The sequence below is a fragment of the Nycticebus coucang genome, chromosome 12 (assembly GCF_027406575.1).
Source record: "Nycticebus coucang isolate mNycCou1 chromosome 12, mNycCou1.pri, whole genome shotgun sequence".
NCBI classification, from domain to species: domain Eukaryota; kingdom Metazoa; phylum Chordata; class Mammalia; order Primates; family Lorisidae; genus Nycticebus; species Nycticebus coucang.
Window position 1 is genome coordinate 55284378 of NC_069791.1, and position 19230 is coordinate 55303607.

Consider the following 19230-nt stretch of genomic DNA (forward strand, 5'->3'; position numbering starts at 1 on the left):
TGGTGGCAGCCGGCTAACTAACAAAGTGGTGGCCGTACATACCTATCCAGATGAGGTCAGGGATACAGTCATTAACGTTCCTGGTCTCCATCACTCAACATCCTTACTTGTTATCATCTACTAACTCCCTAGAAGCTCTCTTGTTTAATGAAAATTTCAAGACCTAGTCCAGTCCTCCTTTCCACACACACCACCACTGTGAGTGACATCAATGTCCAAGTGGACTTGCACCTCTCAGGTTTCTGACCTTCTGAACTCCAATGACCTCCTCATTCCACGTCTGCCACTCTCAACTCCATCACACCGTAGACCATACCAAGAACTGAAGTGCCCTTCTCCTGAGACACTGAATGAAGACAGCCTTCTTTCAGATGACAATCTCTTACAACTTCTAGCCTGCTTCTTTGTTCCCCGGCTCCTGGGATACCAGTTCCCCAACTTTCTCAGGAACTCTAGTCCATTGATACCTGCTTCCCTTTACATCAGCCCCCCCATCTTCCCCGGCCTCCCCTCTGTATTCCAGATTATAGTCCATGGCCCATCTTTTCAATCACCTTCTTACTAATACTGTGTACTATCTTGCCCCTTTGCCCTCCAGGCAAAATTGTAACCCTGGAAGAACCCCACTGCTCTCCTTTTAGTCATGAACTCCTATTACTTTCAGCAGCTGGAGGGAAAAAAGGAAATAAAAATCATAAATTGGTACCATTTTAAATTAATGCCACCAATTTTAAGTGGGCCCTCAACATTTCTCAGAAATAGTGTTTTCCTCCAATTAACTTACTCTCTTGTGTGACAATTCCAAATGTTTTCTATTCTATTCAAATTTCATATATCATTTTCTTTTCTCTTCATTCCAGTACATGACTTTACCTTCTAATTCAAAGAGAAAATCTAAGACAGCAGAGAAAAACCACCTCAAGGTCTCACCACTAAATCTACAAACACAGGTGTGTGAAGCACCACTTTCTCCTCCCTCTTACCAGAAGGGAGAAGCAGTGCCACCTCTAATGCTTTGGCACTCACCTTCTTTCACCTTCTCCGGAACCTGCTCTCTCAATCTCACATCTGCAGTCCCAACCTCTTCTTCTTCTTTTTTTTTTTTTTTTTAGACAGTCTTACTATGTTGCCCTCGATAGAGTGCCGTGGCGTCACAGCTCATAGCAACCTCCAACTCTTGGGCTTAAGTGATTCTCTTGCCTCAGCCTCCCAAGTAGCTGGGACTACAGGTGTCCGCCACAACGCCCGGCTATTTTTTGGTTGCAGTTGTCATTGTTTAGCAGGACCTGGGCTAGCTCGAACCTGCCAGCTTCAGTGTACATGTCTGGCACCCTACTCATTGAGCTATGGGTGCTAAGCCCATCCCAATCTCTTTACCAGCACCGTCCCAGCAACTCTAGCTCTGTGAACCACTTCCCAAATCAACTTGATACATGTACTTACCTTATTTCTCAAATACCTAGAAGAGCTTCTAATATTAGCATTCAAATGGGAAACATGAATGAATTTTTCAACTCCAGCTTCCTTGGAAGCTTGAGCAATGGCTTGGGGAATCTTCACAAAAACATCTTCAAAATCAAAGTTCCTGGAAGAGAAAAAAAATGAATCATTAAGAATTCTAGACTTAGGATTTTGGTTTCTGTGAGAAGCTGATTTTCATTACAGTATTAGAATTCATTACACTTAAGTTTCTTTTTTTTTTTTTTCTACAGACCAGGTCTCACTCTATTGCCCAGGCCTAACCAAGAGCGAGACCTCATCTCTTAAAAAAAAAAAAATAGCCAGGAGTTGTGGCAGGCACCTAAAGTCCCAGCTACTTGGGAGGCTGAGGCAAGACAATCGCTTGAGCCCAAGATTTTGAGGTTGCTGAGAACTATGAAACCACAGCACTCTACCAAGGGCAACAAAATGACATTCCATCTCAAAAAAAAAAATCACGCTGTCAGCAAACACGGATAGGTTGACCTCTTTACCAATTTGGATGCCCTTTCTTTCTCTTGCCTGACTGCCCTGGCTAGGACTTCCAGTATTATGTTGAATAAAAGTGGTGACAGTGGCACCCTTATCTTCTTCCATCCAGTACTTGGGGGGATGCTTTAAATGTTTCCCCATTCAGTATGATGTTGGCTGTAGGTCTGCCACATACGGCTTTTACGATTTTGAGATATGTTCCTTCTATGCCTAGTTTGTTGAGGGCTTTTATCATGAAGTGGTGCTGAATTTTATCGAATGCTTTTTCTGCCTATATTGAGATTATCATATGATATCATCTTGTTTTTACTTCTGTTTATGTGGCGAATCACATTTCTTGACTTGTATATATTGAACCATCCTTGCATCCCTAGGATGAAACTCACTTGCTCACGGTGGATTATCTTTTTGATGTGCTGTTGAATGTGGTTTGCTAGCATTTGTTGTGGATTTTTACATCTATATTCATAAGAGATATTAGTTGTAGTTTTCTTTTTTGTGGTATTCTTTCCTAGCTTTGGTGTCAAGGAGACACTGGTGTCATAGAGTGAGTTAAACAGGTTCCATCTTCTTGATGCTATGGAATAGTTTCAGTAGAATGGGTGCCAGTTCTTCTCTATAGGTCTGGTAGAATGTAGCCATAAATCCATCTGGGCTGGGGCTTTTTTTGTTGTTGGGATATTTTTTATTACTGTCTTCATCTTGCTACTCATTATTAGTCTGTTCAGGATTTCTATTTCATCCTGATTCAGGTTTGGGAGTTGTGTGTTTCTAAGAGTTTATCCATTTCCTCTAGGTTTCTAGTTCTTGTGTGTGAAGGTTTTCATAGTAGTCATGGATAATATTTTATATTTCTGTGGTATCAGTTGTAATGTCTCCTTTTATATTTCTGATGGAGCTTATCGGAGTCTTTTCTATTTCTGATTAATGTAGCTAGTAGTATATTTATTCTGTTTATCTTTTCAAAGAACCAACTTTTTGTTTCATTAATCCTTTGTATACGGTATTGCATTTTTTTTGTTTGGTTTACTTTTTGTTTTCATTCCATTTAGTTCTTCTCTGAGCTTTGTTATTTTTTTCCTTCTGCTAACTTTGGGTTTGTTATATTCTTTTTTAAGTGAGTCACCAATTTAATTCAAGAACAAGGCCGGGCACAGTGGCTCACGCCTGTAATCCCAACACTCTGGGAGGCCAAGGCAGGTGGAATGTTCGAGTTCAAGAGTTGGAGACCAGACTGAGCAAAAAGTGAGAACCTATCTCTACTAAAAATAGAAAAACTGAGGCAAGAGGATCGCTTGAGCCTGAGTTGGAGGTTGCTGTGAGCTATGACACCATGGCACTCTACTCAGGGCAACAGCTTGAGCCTCTATCTCAAAAAAAAAAAAAAAAAAAAAAATTAATTCAAGAACATTAACTAAATGCTTACTCTGTACTATGTACTGTGTTAGTCATTACAGAGGATAAAAAGTTGAGTAAGACCCTCCAAGTCTTCAAAGAACTTAAAAGGATATTTAATGAGAAAGATAAGTATAAATACATCTAAATTAAACTTTACTAAATGCATTTTAAAATAGAGGTATAAACAAAGTGTTGTGGAACTATAGGATTAAAACATTATTTGTTGATAATCCACCAAAAGGCTAAAAAGAACTGTTCAAATCAGTATTTATGCCGTCTTCCATTAACAATTTGGAGAAGAGATCTAGAACATTGTCCACACAAGAAAAACCAATGTTCAGCTTAATAAACAGTGAAACAGGAAAAATCTTACTTCCTAAACCCATCCCAGATGGACAGATCCAAGCACAGGTCCAACAGCATTCTATCAAGATGGTAACACTAGCCACACTAATACATGACACTGCTGCCTTAGAAGACCTGTGGTCAAATAGATCTCCTAAGGGTGTCACTGGGTATGTGCTTATAGCGGCTGTTCAATCAACTCTTATTGACTTATTGAAAATTTCACTATGATGCTTGGCATACAGAATGTGCCCAGAAAAGGTCTATTGAAACTTAAGAGAGACTTATACAAGAAGAAATGAGAGACAAAGACTTACTTGGTTTCCCAGTCTCGTCCAATAAGATTGATGACCACATTGCTGTGCTCCACTGCTCGTCGGATAGAATCTTTATCTCTTCCATTCCATTCCTATAATAGCGGTAGCCAAGCAGATGAAAACACAGGGGCACACCTCAGTGTTTTACACATCTAGAGCCCTTTGCCCCAGAGCAGTTTCAAAATGGGTCATCAGCTATAGTCATAATATGATTTCATTTTACACAGGCTCCATTTATAACAGAAATGATTCTGAGGTCTCAAATTCCCTGCTGATGCTCTGACTCTTCTTAAGACAAATAGGTCAAAGTATACTTGGTCAAAATAGGGTCAAATAGGTCAGGAATACTTTGACAAAACTAGAAAAAAGACTGTTCATTTTTAAGGGAGCATATTAGTCTTTGTCCACCCTCTACTCCCCCCAAAATGTGTAAAGGAATCCAATAAGCAAGTCTCTGTTCTGTTCCTGAAATATAGTCAAAGAATCACAGGTTGTTTGGGAAGTAAAGAAAATTTCCCTTTCTGCAGCAATCATTTACAGACTGAAGATAGGAAGAGTATCTTTTAAAGGCTAACACTGGGCTTAGGCGATTCTCTTGCCTCAGCCTCCCGAGTAGATGGGACCATAGGTGCCTGCCAGAACGCCAGGCTATTTTTTGCTGCAGTTTGGCCGAGGATGGGTTCGAACCCGCCACCCTTGGCATATGGGGCCGGTGTCCTACCCAATGAGCCACAGGCGCAGCCCCTGTTAATATTTTCTTACTTCTTTCCTTTCTAATAATCCCAGATCTAGTAATTTCTAGCTTTTTAAAAACTTTAATTTTTTTTTAACACCATCTGCAAAGAATTAATTTTTTCTTTACAGATATAAAAACAAAAGTCAGAGAAAAATGAATACCTAAAACTTCAGGGCATGCCAATGGCAAGTTTCAGTGTAAAAGTATAATTCTGGGTAGTCTATAATTAGATTAATAAATTTATACAGCATAAAGACTGGTTATTAAGTAACCCCTACACAAAGGTATAAATGTTTCTGTGTTAAAATAGAAGTATTGTAAGCATTTCAATGGAAGATAATAAGTAAAAAGAATTTCCTAGGGCCAAATACTAAGGGCATGTGTATAAGTCAGTACAATGGGAGGGAAAGGGAATGAGAAGGGGAAGGAGAAAGGAAGGAGGGAAGGAAAGAGAAGAGAGAGAGAGAAAATAAATGAGAATATTCTGAAACACCTACCTATACAATTTAGAAAAGTGGGGAAGGACTACAAACTCAGATTCAAGAACAAAACAATAAAGCCCTACCAGGAGAGTCAGAACTGATGGCCTACAATAGATAATATAAAATAGTAGCTTTGGAGTCAGACAGGAATGCAAATTCCAATCTATCAAGTGTTAACTTGTTACGAATTATCTCTCAGGGCCTCGTGTAAAATTAGAAAATACAACCTAGGGGCTGGGTACAGTGGCTCACGCCTGTAATCCCAGCACTCTGGGAGGCCGAGGCAGGTGGATTGCTTGAGCTCACGAGTTTGAGACCAGCCTTCTCAAGAGACCTCATCTCTACTAAAAATAGAAAAACTAGCTGGGCATTGTGGCGGATGCCTGTAATTCACCTACAAGGAGGCTGAGGCAAGAGCATCGCTTGAGCCCAAGAGTTTGAGGTTACTGTGAGCTATAATGCCACAGCACTCTACTGAGGGTGACAAAGGGAGTCTCTGTCTCAAAAAAAAAAAAACCTATCTCATGAGGTTATTGTGAGGATTAAATAAATATATATACATAACATCTACAATAGTGAGTAGCATACTCAACAAAAAGTAGCTCTACACATAAAGAGATTTAAAAAAGACTTTTTCAGAAAAGATGCCAGGGGTAGGATAGGAAGAATCCAAGATGACTCAGTAGAAGAACCGGAGGCATAACTGCATGAATAGCCTAAGAGCCTAGAGAGAAATCAAAGGAAATTTAATTCTCAAAGATAATGCCCGGGAGGAACAATAAGTTTGATAAACCAACCAAGTGGCCATTCAGACAGCAGTTTCCAAGACTAAAGTGGGGAAATCGGCACCCAACACCCAACGTGGCCCATCCTTCTCAAAACTAAACACATAGATAAATACTTAACGCCTAAGACCGTGAGATCCCCATGATCTTGCTCATCAAAACATGCCAGGAGACAATCTAATCCATGCCCACAGAGCAGAAAACTCATCTCAATTCAGGTTGAAGGAGGGGAGAGAAAAGGAAGGGTTGGGGGCTCCCACTGAATGGGAACAACATAGGGGTGTCTGGTACCCCCTTTGGAGTGTGGAACACAGCTACAAAAGGGACTCTATCTAACAAACTCAAATATTGTGACGTGGTTATTGGTATCCTCACATTAACCTGAAATTTAAAAAACGAATAAACAAAAATGCTCAAAGCTCAGCTCAACCCCACATACTCAGTAAATAATATTCTGTAGAAAGAATGGAATAACTATCATGTGGCTCAATTCCTATGTTCTGCTTTTGCAAGCTGATAAAAGGTTTCACCTATCACTTTTGAAATACTTTAATTTTGAGACATTGACAAGATGACCAATAAACTTCAGTCACAAAAAAATAGGAAAAAGCTAAGCTCCTGTAACTATAATACCAAGAAGATATTTGATAATAAGATTTCAGAACAGAAAAACATTTTAGAAACGAGAAATTTCCAATATAAGTATTAGCTTGTGAATGTTCAGCAAAGAATAAACAAAAATGCTGTTAAAAATAAGCCAACAGCTACTCAGGAGGCTGAGTGGGAAGGATTACTTGAGCCCAAAAGTTTTGAGACCAGCCTCAACAACACAGTAAAATTCTCCATCAAATTAAAAAAAAAAAAAGGTTGAAATTTAAAGTGATTATAAATAATTGATGTGCAAATAATACAAGAAATATTAAGGATGTTCACCAAACATTTTTTAAAGGGGAAAGTGTACAAATGGAAGCGCTCATCGGGTGATAAAAGTAGAAAGTTGGCTATAAGAACAGTAAACCCAAGCTTATGGCCTTCAGGAAATACAATCAATAGGTTAGCAGTCGGCATCTAGGGCAGCACAATTCTTTGTAGAAAGGGAGTGTCCTGTACTCCCAAGGATAATTAGCAACCCTGACCTCTAATAAACAGTATGATTCTCCAATCACCATGACAACCAGAAGAGCCCCAGGCATTGTTAATCTGTCCCCTAAAATACTCTTCCCCACCCCTTGCCCCATGCTTTGCCCCACTGGCAACTACTGATCTAAAGGCAGAATCTGTAGATTAAAGAATGACAAAGGAAATGCTCAAAAAGAACTGTTCTAAATTAAATCTATGCTAAACAGACCAAATTGTAATATATCACCTATTTGTGATTTTTTTTTTGTCTATAGAAGTGTTGTACAATAGGAATATAAAATGAGGCATATATGTAATTCTGAATTTTCTACTTTGTGAATATTCTACCGTCTGAATTTTCTACTAGCTACGTTTAAGAGTAAGATGAAACAAGTAAAATTCATTTCAATAATATATTTCATTTAGCCTAATACATCCAAATTATTATTTCAATATGTAGTAAATATCAACAATTATTAATGATACATTATGCATTATTTTCTTCATAGAAGGCCTTAAAATCTGGTATCTGTTTTACACTTACAGCATATTCAATTCAGACTAGCCACATTTCAAGGCTAGTGACTACCATACTAGATAGCATAGTCTACAGCAGGGGTCAGCAAACTATATACAGCCCACAGGCCAATCTGGTCTGCAGTCTAACTTTGTGAACTAATTTTCATTGGAACCCAATCAGTCCCATTTGTTTACATTTTGTGTATGGGGCTGCTGCCAGGCTACAAAGAAGGAGCTGAATAATTATGATAAAGATTTTATGACCTGCAAAGCCTAAAATATTTACCATCTGGTCCTTCACAGAAAAAAAAAATACATGACAAAACAAATGCAGGACCCTAGCTGAAAGAATGCCCTATGAATGGAGGATGCACTTGGTTCATTTGGGATGAAAATAGTTGCTTTATTATACTGCTTCTTACTCCTAAAAATGACCTTAGTAATTTACATTTGTCAATTCCAATTATCAGTCATAAAAGCTTCTTACCAGAAAGATAAGCTGGCCCAGGTCACCCATGGGACGAAGGTGCATGACGTCATACGGATCACACCGATAGGGGATGATCACTTGTGATCCCATACGTCCTAAAAGAGAATGGATTAAAATAAGGACTAACATCAACATCATAGGCGGTGGCTCATGCCTATAATCCTAGCACTCTGGGAGGCCAAGATGGGTGAGACCAGCCTAAGCAAATAAGACTCCATCTCTAAAAATAGCTGGGTGTTGCGGCAGGCACCTGTAGTCCCAGCTATTTGGGAAGCTGAGGCAAAGGGATCATTTGAGCCCAAGAGTTTGAGGTTGCTGTGAGCTATGATGCCAGGGCACTCTACCAAGGGTAACAAAGTAAGACTCTGTCTCAAAAAACAAAACAAAACATCAACACAATAGGGATACATATTTGATAAATATTTAAATTTTAGTATGATACGTGAATTGATATTATATTTAACAAAAAGCATACTTTGCCATGCTAAAAATGCCATAACTTTTTCAGAGTCCAGTATTCCCATCTTAATGTCCTATATGGAAGCACGGGTATACTCTTAATGCCACAGCAGATAAAAATAACATAGTAACAAGAAAGGAAAAATGCATAATACTTTTAAAATCAAGAGAAACATAGCTCTTAGCTTTTCATCAGGCAATCCTAATCAATGGCAAGGGAGAATACTGAACTCAAGGAAGTTACTTACCAAGGTGGTTGACAACATATCGACCCAGGAATCCTGTTGCTCCAAACACAGTTGCCACAACGCCACTGACTGAGGAACGCCCACCTTTCCCATGAGGTATGAGGGCATAATGAAGATGGCACCTTGGTGGACCATGAAACACGGATGTGGCTACTGCAGTGATGGCAGAACCTTAAACAAAACCCCAGAACACACAGAAGTGGCAAATGTTAATATGAAAGTAACTGTGAATATAAAGGTTTCTTTCCCTAGAAACTTGCAACATTATTTTGCAACCAACACTTTAGTAATTTAAGTACCAACAGCAACAATAAACACAAACTATTGCAAAATAGAATCCATAGGACATAGGAAATACATAAAAATTAGAAAGTAAATTCCCTACCCCATAGAACATAACTTACCTAGGAAGCGAAATCTTATTAAGAAAAAAACAGTAAGTAGTTACAAATTATGATAGTATAAGCCTGTACGGTGAAAGAAACTGAGGATACAAAATAAGAAAGAAATAAGTTACATTATCATGAAGTATTCCTGGATAAAGTGTTTTGAGAAAGGTGTTAAAAAGGAATAAAAAGAAAGAATAGAGTTCCATGAGAAACATGTAATACTCTGTAAAAATGGAGAGGTAGGAAAAAAATATTTCCAGTGTAAGGTAACAAACAGCAAAAGACTTAATTGGAAGAGTCTGAAATTGATGACTAATAGAAAATAAAGTTGATACGGGTTGGAGAGAGAAGATTATTAATTCAGAACACTAAAAAAAAAAAAGAGTACAGTTCAGACTTAACAAACCACTGAAAAACATCAAAAGTGATGATAAAAGGAGCAAGTGCTTGAGAAAAGATTTTCTTTTAGGAAGGTTAACCTCCCACCTTTTCTTTTTCATAGACTCAGTCTCTTGGTACCAGAAAGAACCCTCAATTTTATGCATTGATGCTTATAAAATCTTCTCTATTCTATGTGTACAAGAGACTATCCTGCCTTAGCCTGAACACATACCTGCAGGATTAGGAAACTCACTACTTTGTGTAGCTGGCCAGTATAATTTGGGCCATTCTAACAGCTGAAAAGAAGGGTCTTCCATTACGGGAATCAAGGACTGCTTCACAAAGTCCAAGTTCTTCCCCATCCAAAAGTATAGAACTGGAGATATAGCCTAGCTCACCAAATACAGATTACAATCATAGAGATTGAAAGCAAACATCAGAGGCCGGACATGGTGGTTCATGCCTGTAATCCTAGCCCTCTGGGAGGGTGAGGTGGGTAGATTGCCTGAGCTCACAAGTTCAAGACTAGCCTGAGCCAGAGGGAGACTTCATCTTTAAAAATAGCCGGCACTGGGGGGTCAAGGGGTGGTGGTGGTGCCTGTAGTCCCAGCTACTTGGGAGGCTGAGGCCAAAGAATTGCTTGAGCCCAAGAGTTTGAGGCTGCTGTGAGCTGTGACGCCACGGCACTCTACTGAGGACAGAGTGAGACTCTGTCTCAAAAAAATAAAAATAAAAAAAGGCAAACATCACAGACTAGACATATAATATTATAATAATAAAATAATAACATCATATTATTTACAGAGCTCTTACTGGGTGCCTAGCGTTGTTCTAAGTACTTAGTAGGTATTATTTAATGCCATCTTTGTCATCACTTTACAGATGAAGAAACTAAAGCTGAGAGGTTAGTGCCGAGCCCAAAGAGCCAGTAAGAGATCAATAAGCAGCCCAGTGAGACAGGAGAAAAAAAAAAAACAAGAGAAAAAGGTATCCAGAAACCAAAAGTAAACAGTGTTTTGTTTTTGTTTTTTTTTGTAGAGACAGAGTCTCACTTTATGGCCCTCGGTAGAGTGCCGTGGCCACACACAGCTCACAGCAACCTCCAACTCCTGGGCTTAAGCGATTCTCTTGCCTCAGCCTCCCGAGTAGCTGGGACTACAGGCGCCAGCCACAACACCCAGCTATTTTTTGGTTGCAGTTTGGCCGGGCTGGGTTTGAACCCGCCACCCTCGGTATATGGGGCCAGCGCCTCACCGACTGAGCCACAGGCGCCGCCCTAAACAGTGTTTTAAGGAAAAAATAGTTAACTCCATCAAATGCTGCCCAAAAATTATGTAGGAGGAAGACAAAGGATTGCAGAATTTGGAAGCTATTGGTTGCTGATGGCCTGACTAAGAGCAATTTTATTGAATTAGTGGGACTGAAAGCCAATATGGAGCAGGTAAGAGATTGTTAAGAACACAAACCATGAAGTCAGTTAGAGAAAAGTAAGTTAAAGAAAGAAGTTGATGAAAATATCTAGAACTGTGGTTAACAGAAAGCAGGTACTCGGGAAATAGCAGTTATTGTCATTCACAATGTACATTGTGTCACATCAATTTTATAGTTTAAGAGCCAGAGAATTTCTTCACAAAGAAGTCATGGCTATAAAACCAACCACCATAAATGATGTTCACCACTAGCTTCCCAGTTGTATAAAAGATGGAAAATTAAAAAAGGTCCTGTAAACACTATTGTGTCTTGCCTCAAGTGGAACATCACAACTGCCTATGGTGCTTTCAAAAATTTAAGGTACAAGGAGCTAATCTCAAAAATTTTGATTCTATGGCTGTACAATGAGTCCCCACTTCTTTCTATTTTATAAAGCTCTAACAGTGATTCTCACATGCACCAATATTGAAAGAAAAAGATATTCTGTAAGGACTAAAATATACAATGGAAAAATATGACTTTTAGGACATGTTTACAAAGGAGTAGAGGTGAAGAGTAGAAGGATGAAGCATAACTGCATTCCTAACTTTTTCGTTTTACACTCATTAAGGGGATGAACAAATGTGTGTTTTTGATTTGAGTAGATCCAATCAGAATAGACAGGAAAATGAACAGTGCTAAGAAATTCTAAGACACCCTTCACTCTTTACTTTCCATTAAGCTCCTCTTTTCTCCACAAACATCCCCTTCACCCCCATAAGCCAGCACCGCGACCTAACACACTCTACACTGTAAAGATGTTTTTGGATAAAAATTTGCTTTTACAAACATTACCTCATTTAATCTTCTCAGAGACTTTCTGACATTGTGGTGTTATCAACACCAAATTGGGTCATGAAGAATGTGAAGCTGAAACCGATTAAAGGTTTGTACAAGGTCATAAAGGCAATGCATGAAATACCTTCTCTCTATCCTTTTTTCTCCTCTCTCAGATTTCTCTCCCTGCCCCAAGCAAATAGTTTTAATAACCGCAAACCCTTATAACCATATCAGAACTCCTATTCACGGAATCCTTTACGTGCCCTCCACTTTCTCCTCTTTGCTTCCCACTGCTCAAGTGCTAGTGCTCCCTTGCGAAGTGCACAATTTAATGTGCAAGCCGAGGAGGTGGAAAAGGAAAGAAAGCATAAACCGGAGAGGTAGCCCCCGCCCCCGAAAAACCAGGATCCTAAGGAGTCAGCGTGACCGCTGCAGCACGACGCCATTCCCAAAACCCTAGCCATCCCAATCTCGCAATCTGTATTAGGAGTCGCTGTTCCCAATGACACTTACGTGACATTGGCAGCCTCAGAACAACCCGAGAGCGTACGGCGGCCGCCATCTTCTCCCACAATCCCCCAGGTCGGCGCGACCGTCCGACTACGGCTACGAAGCTGGGCCAAAAGTAGTTGTCTCTCACGCCCGTTTACGCAGGCGCCAACCCGGAAGCGAGGGGATGGGTCAGAGATTGAGGTGGAGTGTTGGTCGAGAAGGGAGCTTGAAGGGAGAAAAAAAGCTCGAAGGAGAGGGGATAAGCGCAGAGGAGACGGGCTGGGAGGGAAAGTGAAGGAATGGGGAAAGGCAGGCAATGGAAAGAATTTTAATGTCGGAATCTGTGATCTAGAATGGGCCACAAAGATAATCTCAGATTGCCGAGGGATCTGAAAGTCGAGTTAATCAGTGACAGACTCAGACACACAAAACAGCAGAACCCGAGGTAGAGGGGCTCAGCTTCTTATTCATTATTCCCTAAAAATGTCGGTCAGAACAGCCCTGGTGAGGCTAGGGGAAGAAAGAGGCGTGGTCCCTGCTAGAGAAAAAGGGTTTTAAAAGAAAGGGGTGCGGGGACAAGAAGGGGAAAAGTGGGGAAGAGAAATAGAAATGAGTACGTGCCCCAAATAAATACATGCACGTCGAGCCTGCCAGGCACGTTTTCTCCTCCACATCTTTGTGCTTGCTGTTCTTTTCCTGGAATGCCACTCAGATGTCAAGTCTCAGCTCATAGGTGACGTCTTCAGAGACGACTGCTCTGGCCATCCTACCCAAGGTGATGAATATTCCACCTATCCTGCTTTTTGTTTTTACTTATGGAAGCACTTACCACCTGGGCTATGAGTCCAGGAGTTGTTAACCAGTTGTGCAGTTCCTGAGTGGGCTTCAGGAAATCTGTGAACTTCCTGAAAGGTCATACAAAATTGCGTGGCCGTATATGCCATCTGAACATTTTTCAAAGGAGAAACTGCAGATGGCTCCCTCTAGAGCAATGGTTTGTTGTTATTATTATTATTATTATTATTTTTTTTTTTTTAAATCTATAGACCCCTATGAGAATCTACGTTGTTCTACAAAGAGCCATCTGGAGCCTGAGAAAATTCCAGAAACCTTAGACTAAGCACTTGAATTTTAAACCTGGCGAGGCTTTCAAGATCCTTGAATAAAAGACAGCAATCAGTGAGCCTGCGAAACATACATTGGGCTTATCAGAAAACCACCTGGTTTTGGCAGTCTTTCTAGACTTAATAATCCTTTTAGTGCTTTAACTTTTTTCTGGAAGAAAGAATATGTTTTGTGCTGATAGACGAAAGGCCTGTAGTGAGTTGCTTATTATTAGGCTTATAAGATTGGCTGTTTCCACTCCATAATATCCCTAATGTTTACTGAAGTGTCACCTACGAAATTGAATTGGAAGAGGAAAGAAGCCCTTGAATTTTATTAGAGAAGCTTAGTAATGCTACTCTGTCATATTTCTTTGCCTCATCCTATGTTCACTTAGAACTTAGAGTTTGCTAATACTTGATTCTGGGGTTATCCTGATTCTGATACACTGACAGACCTCCACTATCATCAGCAACCTCTTAACCCCTGTCTAACATTTCCAATCATATGATTTAACACCTCTAATCAAACACTGCCTTATGTTCTGGTTTCAAATTTTTGTAGTATAGTTGAAAGAGCACTGAATTTAACTTCCAGAATATAAGATCCCAGTCCCAGTTCCACTAGTTGTTGTGACCTAGGCAAGCTTCTACACCTAACAGGGAAAATAGTACCTGCCCTGTCATTTCAACAGGTTATTGTGAGGATCAGATACCATAATGGACATTGATGCTTTGCCTACTGCAAAGTGCTTTATGCAGTTACATGCAGTGCCATTTAAACACCACTGACGTATCAAAAACATAAAATGTTGGAGCTGCAAGGGATCCTAACAGGTCAACAAGGCTAATATCTTTCTTTTAAAAATGAAGAAACTAAGAACCAATATATAAAAGATAATTAATAGATAAATAACTTTGTTGAAGGAAGCCTATAATAAACAGTCACTTTTTCAATTCATTACAATTTTAATCTTTATCATGTGGCCTTTATTGGAAATCATTTTTTCTTTCTAAAAACTAAATATTAGTCCTATATGTAATTATTGATTACAGAGACCCTAAGGTAACATTTCCCAAGAGAATGTACTAGTAAATTAAAGTCCTCCTCAAACCTAAAAGGAATCACCAACCAAATGCCTCTTGGTCTGATTTATCCCAATAAAGTTCCCCAGTCAGACTTTACAAAGGGTGGATTAGTGCTACTGTATCTCTGACCGTTTAAGCCAAGTAATAACCCAGAGATGATCCATTTAGGCAAAATATCCCCCAAATCATTTTTTCTACAAAAGGTAGGATGCTTATAAATAAGAAGAGTCAAGACTAGATCCCACAAAATGAAGGGAATTTATAGGTTTTGCATAAAAAAAAGTTAATGAGCTGTCAATTCTTTTATTTAGTATTCTCCTCTGTAGCCATCTGGATTTCTTAATGCATAATACTTACTCTGCTGTTTTAAGTGGAATCCATTGGCAAAAATCTCCCCTCATATATTCCCCCACCTAAATTAAACACTCAGAAGAGAGAATTAATCAGGAAAAAGCAAGTCTAGTTCCAGCAAAGGAAACTTCAGAGCCTTGGAGTGTATCTTCACCCCTCCTCTTGTCTTTTTGAGACTGTTGCTATAGAGATAGTGATATCACCAGCTGTGATTCTGATGTCACTCTCCAGTCCCACAAGGGGGAGGTGCATGGAGGAGGAAACAAGATCTTGAGCTGAGTAAGAACATCCCAGCATCTTCATTGACTTTAAAAGTATATTCTGGAGTCTTCTGTGGTTCACTCTTCCAGTGCTACAGAGGTAGGAAATCCCACTTGACTGATAAAACAGCACATTTTCTGATCTTCTATGGTTAGAAGGGAGAATTCAGTGACCAATGATGGGCAACCTTCTCTATTCAACCCAGTCTTGTTCTTCTGCTCAGCCAATTTTAATTTTACCTCCAAGTCCTCTATAAATAAATGAGACTGACTTTCAGCAGTATTTAAGCCCAACCTACCCATCTTTTCTGCTAAGATTACAGATTTGTATTACAGATTTGACCAGATGACCTTGCTTTGTATTACAGATTTGACCAGATGACCTTGGCCATCCTTTTGGGGATTTGAGGGGTCTTACTTACTGCTTCCCAATTTGATACAGTAGAAGCTTGACTACCTGCTGTTGCTCTTTATTGTGTGGTTATTGCAAAAGTTCTTTTCTTTCTAGTGCTCTAAGAATGAGATAGATCTGGAGTAGGTCTGAGTCCAATTCTCATCCACTTTCATCCTCTCACTGTTATTTCTGAAGGCTTTGTTAGACAACAGAGAACTGGGGGAGGACAGGACATTTATATATGTGGCAGGATGTGTAGAGAAAGTATCTGTACGGAGCCTACAGGATAAAGCTATTAGTAAGGGAAAGTGGAAATAAAGGAAATTCACAAGAAAGCTTAACAATGAATGATGCTATTGAGAGAAACACACAGATACACACACGCATACACATATATACTTCCCATCTTTTTAAAAATAAAATCAGTTGAAAGTCTGATTTCAGCAGCAACCTAATTTATTGAGTTTTTACAACGTACAAGAGAGAGAGAGATAAACACTAAATATATTAAATAGATTCTTCCGTTTTAAAACTGGTAATAAAACCTAAAGGAATGAACCCCAAAATTTGGTCAAGTAGATAGCAACACTGCAAGAGCTTTATTTATGCTTCCTGCAATTTGAGTTTTTCCACGAGTTTATGAGTAAACTTTAGGAGTTGCCTTGAGTAAATAGGAGCCTCTTGCTTCAGATGGATCCAGGAGAAAAATATCTTGACGTGGAGTTATGCTCTAGGATACAGCAACCATGATCAAGCCCCTGTATAGCATATTCTCTCTCTGACTGGCAGTCAGATTCACACTCCCTCTCAACTTGGGGTAATTATCACTTTAGCATTCTTGAGGACCGTTTTAGTCCAGTCCCCTTATCAGCTACAGGATCTCTCTATTGGCAATAAGAAAATTTCACAATTTTTAGGATGTCAAACTGCAGGGCTGGAATATCTAAAGGAATATATCCATTGATTCTAATATTTCCTTCCTGGGCCTCAGTTTCCTATTCTGTAAGGTGAAGGTGTTAGAATAAGTTGTTTCTAAAGTCCCTTTAGCTTTCTTTCATTACCAAAATTAATAGATAACACGAAGCATCATTTTCTCTTTTATTTTACACCCTAACTCCTGGATATTATTCACCAACTTTTGAACTTATAGTAAATAAATTCATGGATGCATTCATCAACTTCATCAAAGTCTTTAGATATTCCTTCCTTTTTTCCATTTCCTTATGGGCAGTGTAGACATTGACTTAATAGTCTGAATAGCATTATCATTTAAAAAACCATTTAAATACCTCTTTGTGTTATGCTGTCATCCAGGACAATTTAGGAAATTTTAAAAGTCTAAAACCAGCTTCATGGATGCAGAAAAACACACAGAGGACATAGAAAATAGAGTAAAACATTAAAATAAATGTAAATGGAGTATTTGGTGGATATACTTGACTACTAAGTGCACTTTCTGTTTGTGAAAAGAGAACAAAAGCATGTTTGAGATGTTGATTTATTTTTATTACTGGAATAGGTCTCTGAGAAAGTCACTGGATAAGTTTCTGGGGTGAACTTATCTCCCAGAAGAGTAAAGCTTCAAGAAAGCCTGGATATATAGCTTACCACCAAAGCATATTTGAGTAAGCTATTTGTTTTTTGTTCTCAGATTCTCCAGTTTGAGAAAAAAAGAAAAAATATAAACCCTCTGGAATTAGAAGTGGGCAGAATTTGTACATTCATTCTCTCAGCAGAGAATCATTGAGCACTAGCTATTATGAAGCATACCAAGATGAATAAGAAAATGCCTCTGTCCTCAAGAATTCATCTAATAAAGAAGATTAAATATATATAAGTGATTAAAATACTAGATAGGATGTAAAGGTTGTACAAAATATAGTGGAAACTTTGGTGAGGGAGCAATCACATTCAGTTAAGAACTTAGACAATATTTCATAGATGGGGTAACTTTTGACCTGGTATGAAGTAAGGGTGGGATTCCGAGCAGCATTATTGAAGGGCTGGATAGACTTTCAAGATGACAGTACAATGCTGTCATGTCTTCTACTGAAATATCAATGTAAGGAAGTAACTACCTAATTGGAATGAAAGACATTAACTTTGAACTCCCTGTATAACATGAGGATGTATGTTTCTCTCAAATACTCTTAAGAATGCTTACAAAGTGTTTTAAGTTCCATGAATTCAGGGAATTCTCCATTCCTGCTATTTATCTTTCAAATTCCTATTCAAACAAGCTTGAGATTAGACTCAAAACTTTAGTGTCATCCTTGTTCAATAAACCCATATACATATGGTTTGAAAGTGGAGAATAACAGTGGTCATTTAAGAAGTTATTGGACCCTCTTGTGTCATCTGGCAACCATGAGAATGCACCAGGAGTAAGATGTGGACTCCCTCTGTGAAATTTGGATGTCATTCTGTGCTCATCACTTGTGTGTGCCTGTGGCGGGGAGGCGGGGGGAGACCCAAATAACTCAAAATCATTATTTGGTAATAAGAGCAATAAGGCTTATTTGAAAATTAGTCATTTCCATTTGTGACTTTCTGTTGCAGATTCCTTATATTACATGGCAGGAGAGGTGGTTAAACTTAGGGATAGTGAAGACAACAACAAATTAATCAAGAGCTTTCCTTATAGCTCAGAACCTATCCTCAGTAAGAGTAAGTGACCACGTAATCTCCTTACTTTTTATACTTAATTCAACCTTTCTAACTGTGGCATAAAGCTTAACTAGGGCAATAGAAGCTACTTTGTCTATCAGACGCAACTTATTAGGATAAAATATAAACTGGAGACCCATTTCTAGCTTTCGCTTGCACTTTCAACAATCTAGGACAACTTGCTTCTAAGTCTTCCAAGTCTCTGGCCAAGTTACTGTACCATTCGTTTTATTCTTCAGAATATTTATATATAATAGTGAGCCGCTGAGGACAATACAGGGTTTAACCTCATATATATTAACACCTTCCTCATTCAAGAAACAAAACGTTAAAATACCAAAGGAGTTTAGAAATCTGTCTCAAAGAAAAATTCTAAAAGGGTAAATAATGATGTTTCTAGAACTGGCCAGTCTTTCTCAAGAAGACAACTTTCTGCAGATAAGCTTTGGTCCAGGAATTTTCAGTTCTGGAAGTACATTAGCATCAACCAGAGAATTTCTTTCTTTCTTTTTTTTTTTTTTTGAGACAGAGTTTCACTATGTCACCCTCCATAGAGTACCATGTTGTCACAGCGCACAGCAACCTCAAACGCTTGGGCTTAAGTGATTACAGGTGCCCACCACAATGCCTGGCCATTTTTGTTGTTTTTGTTGTTGTGGTCGTCATTGTTGTTTAGCAGACCCTGGCCATGTTTGAACCTGCCAGCCCCAGTGTATGTGGCTGGTGCTATAACCACTGAGCTGAAAGGCACTGAGCCCCAACCAGGGAATTTTTAAGCAATTTAGTGCCAAAGCTTTTCCAAACCAAAGTCATTGAAATAAGATTTTTAAGGGAGTACTAACTCAAATTCAGTATCTTTAAACAGATCTCTGGTTAATTCTAAGGTCTAATTAGGGTGCGAACCCATTGTTGACCCAAAGAATTTATCTGGAAGAGTGACAAACTATCTCCTAGCTCTGAAATCTGAGTCACTATTTGGAGTATA

At 39.0% G+C, this 19230-nt stretch overlaps 2 protein-coding genes across 3 annotated transcripts in view; one reads left to right on the top strand and one right to left on the bottom strand.

The window, feature by feature from the left end:
• Positions 1-12543, bottom strand: part of NDUFA9 (NADH:ubiquinone oxidoreductase subunit A9) — a 33222-nt gene extending 20679 nt beyond the window's left edge. The window contains exons 1-5 of one of the 2 annotated variants that reach the window (XM_053554813.1): positions 12403-12543; positions 8870-9040; positions 8160-8257; positions 4032-4123; positions 1444-1585 (exon numbers count right to left, since the gene is read on the bottom strand). In XM_053554813.1, the coding sequence (XP_053410788.1) occupies positions 1444-1585; positions 4032-4123; positions 8160-8257; positions 8870-9040; positions 12403-12451 (552 nt within the window). In that variant the 5' untranslated portion in view covers positions 12452-12543. Of the gene's footprint in view, positions 1-1443; positions 1586-4031; positions 4124-8159; positions 8258-8869; positions 9041-11904; positions 12293-12402 lie in introns of those variants that run through there. The other variant, XM_053554814.1, reaches the window with a different exon arrangement.
• Positions 12544-12668: 125 nt separating this feature from the next.
• The window catches only part of AKAP3 (A-kinase anchoring protein 3), a 28763-nt gene continuing 22201 nt past the window's right edge, over positions 12669-19230 (top strand). The window contains exon 1 of the mRNA XM_053554811.1: positions 12669-13156. The gene's annotated coding sequence lies outside the window, so the exon portion shown is untranslated. The remainder of the gene's footprint in view (positions 13157-19230) is intronic.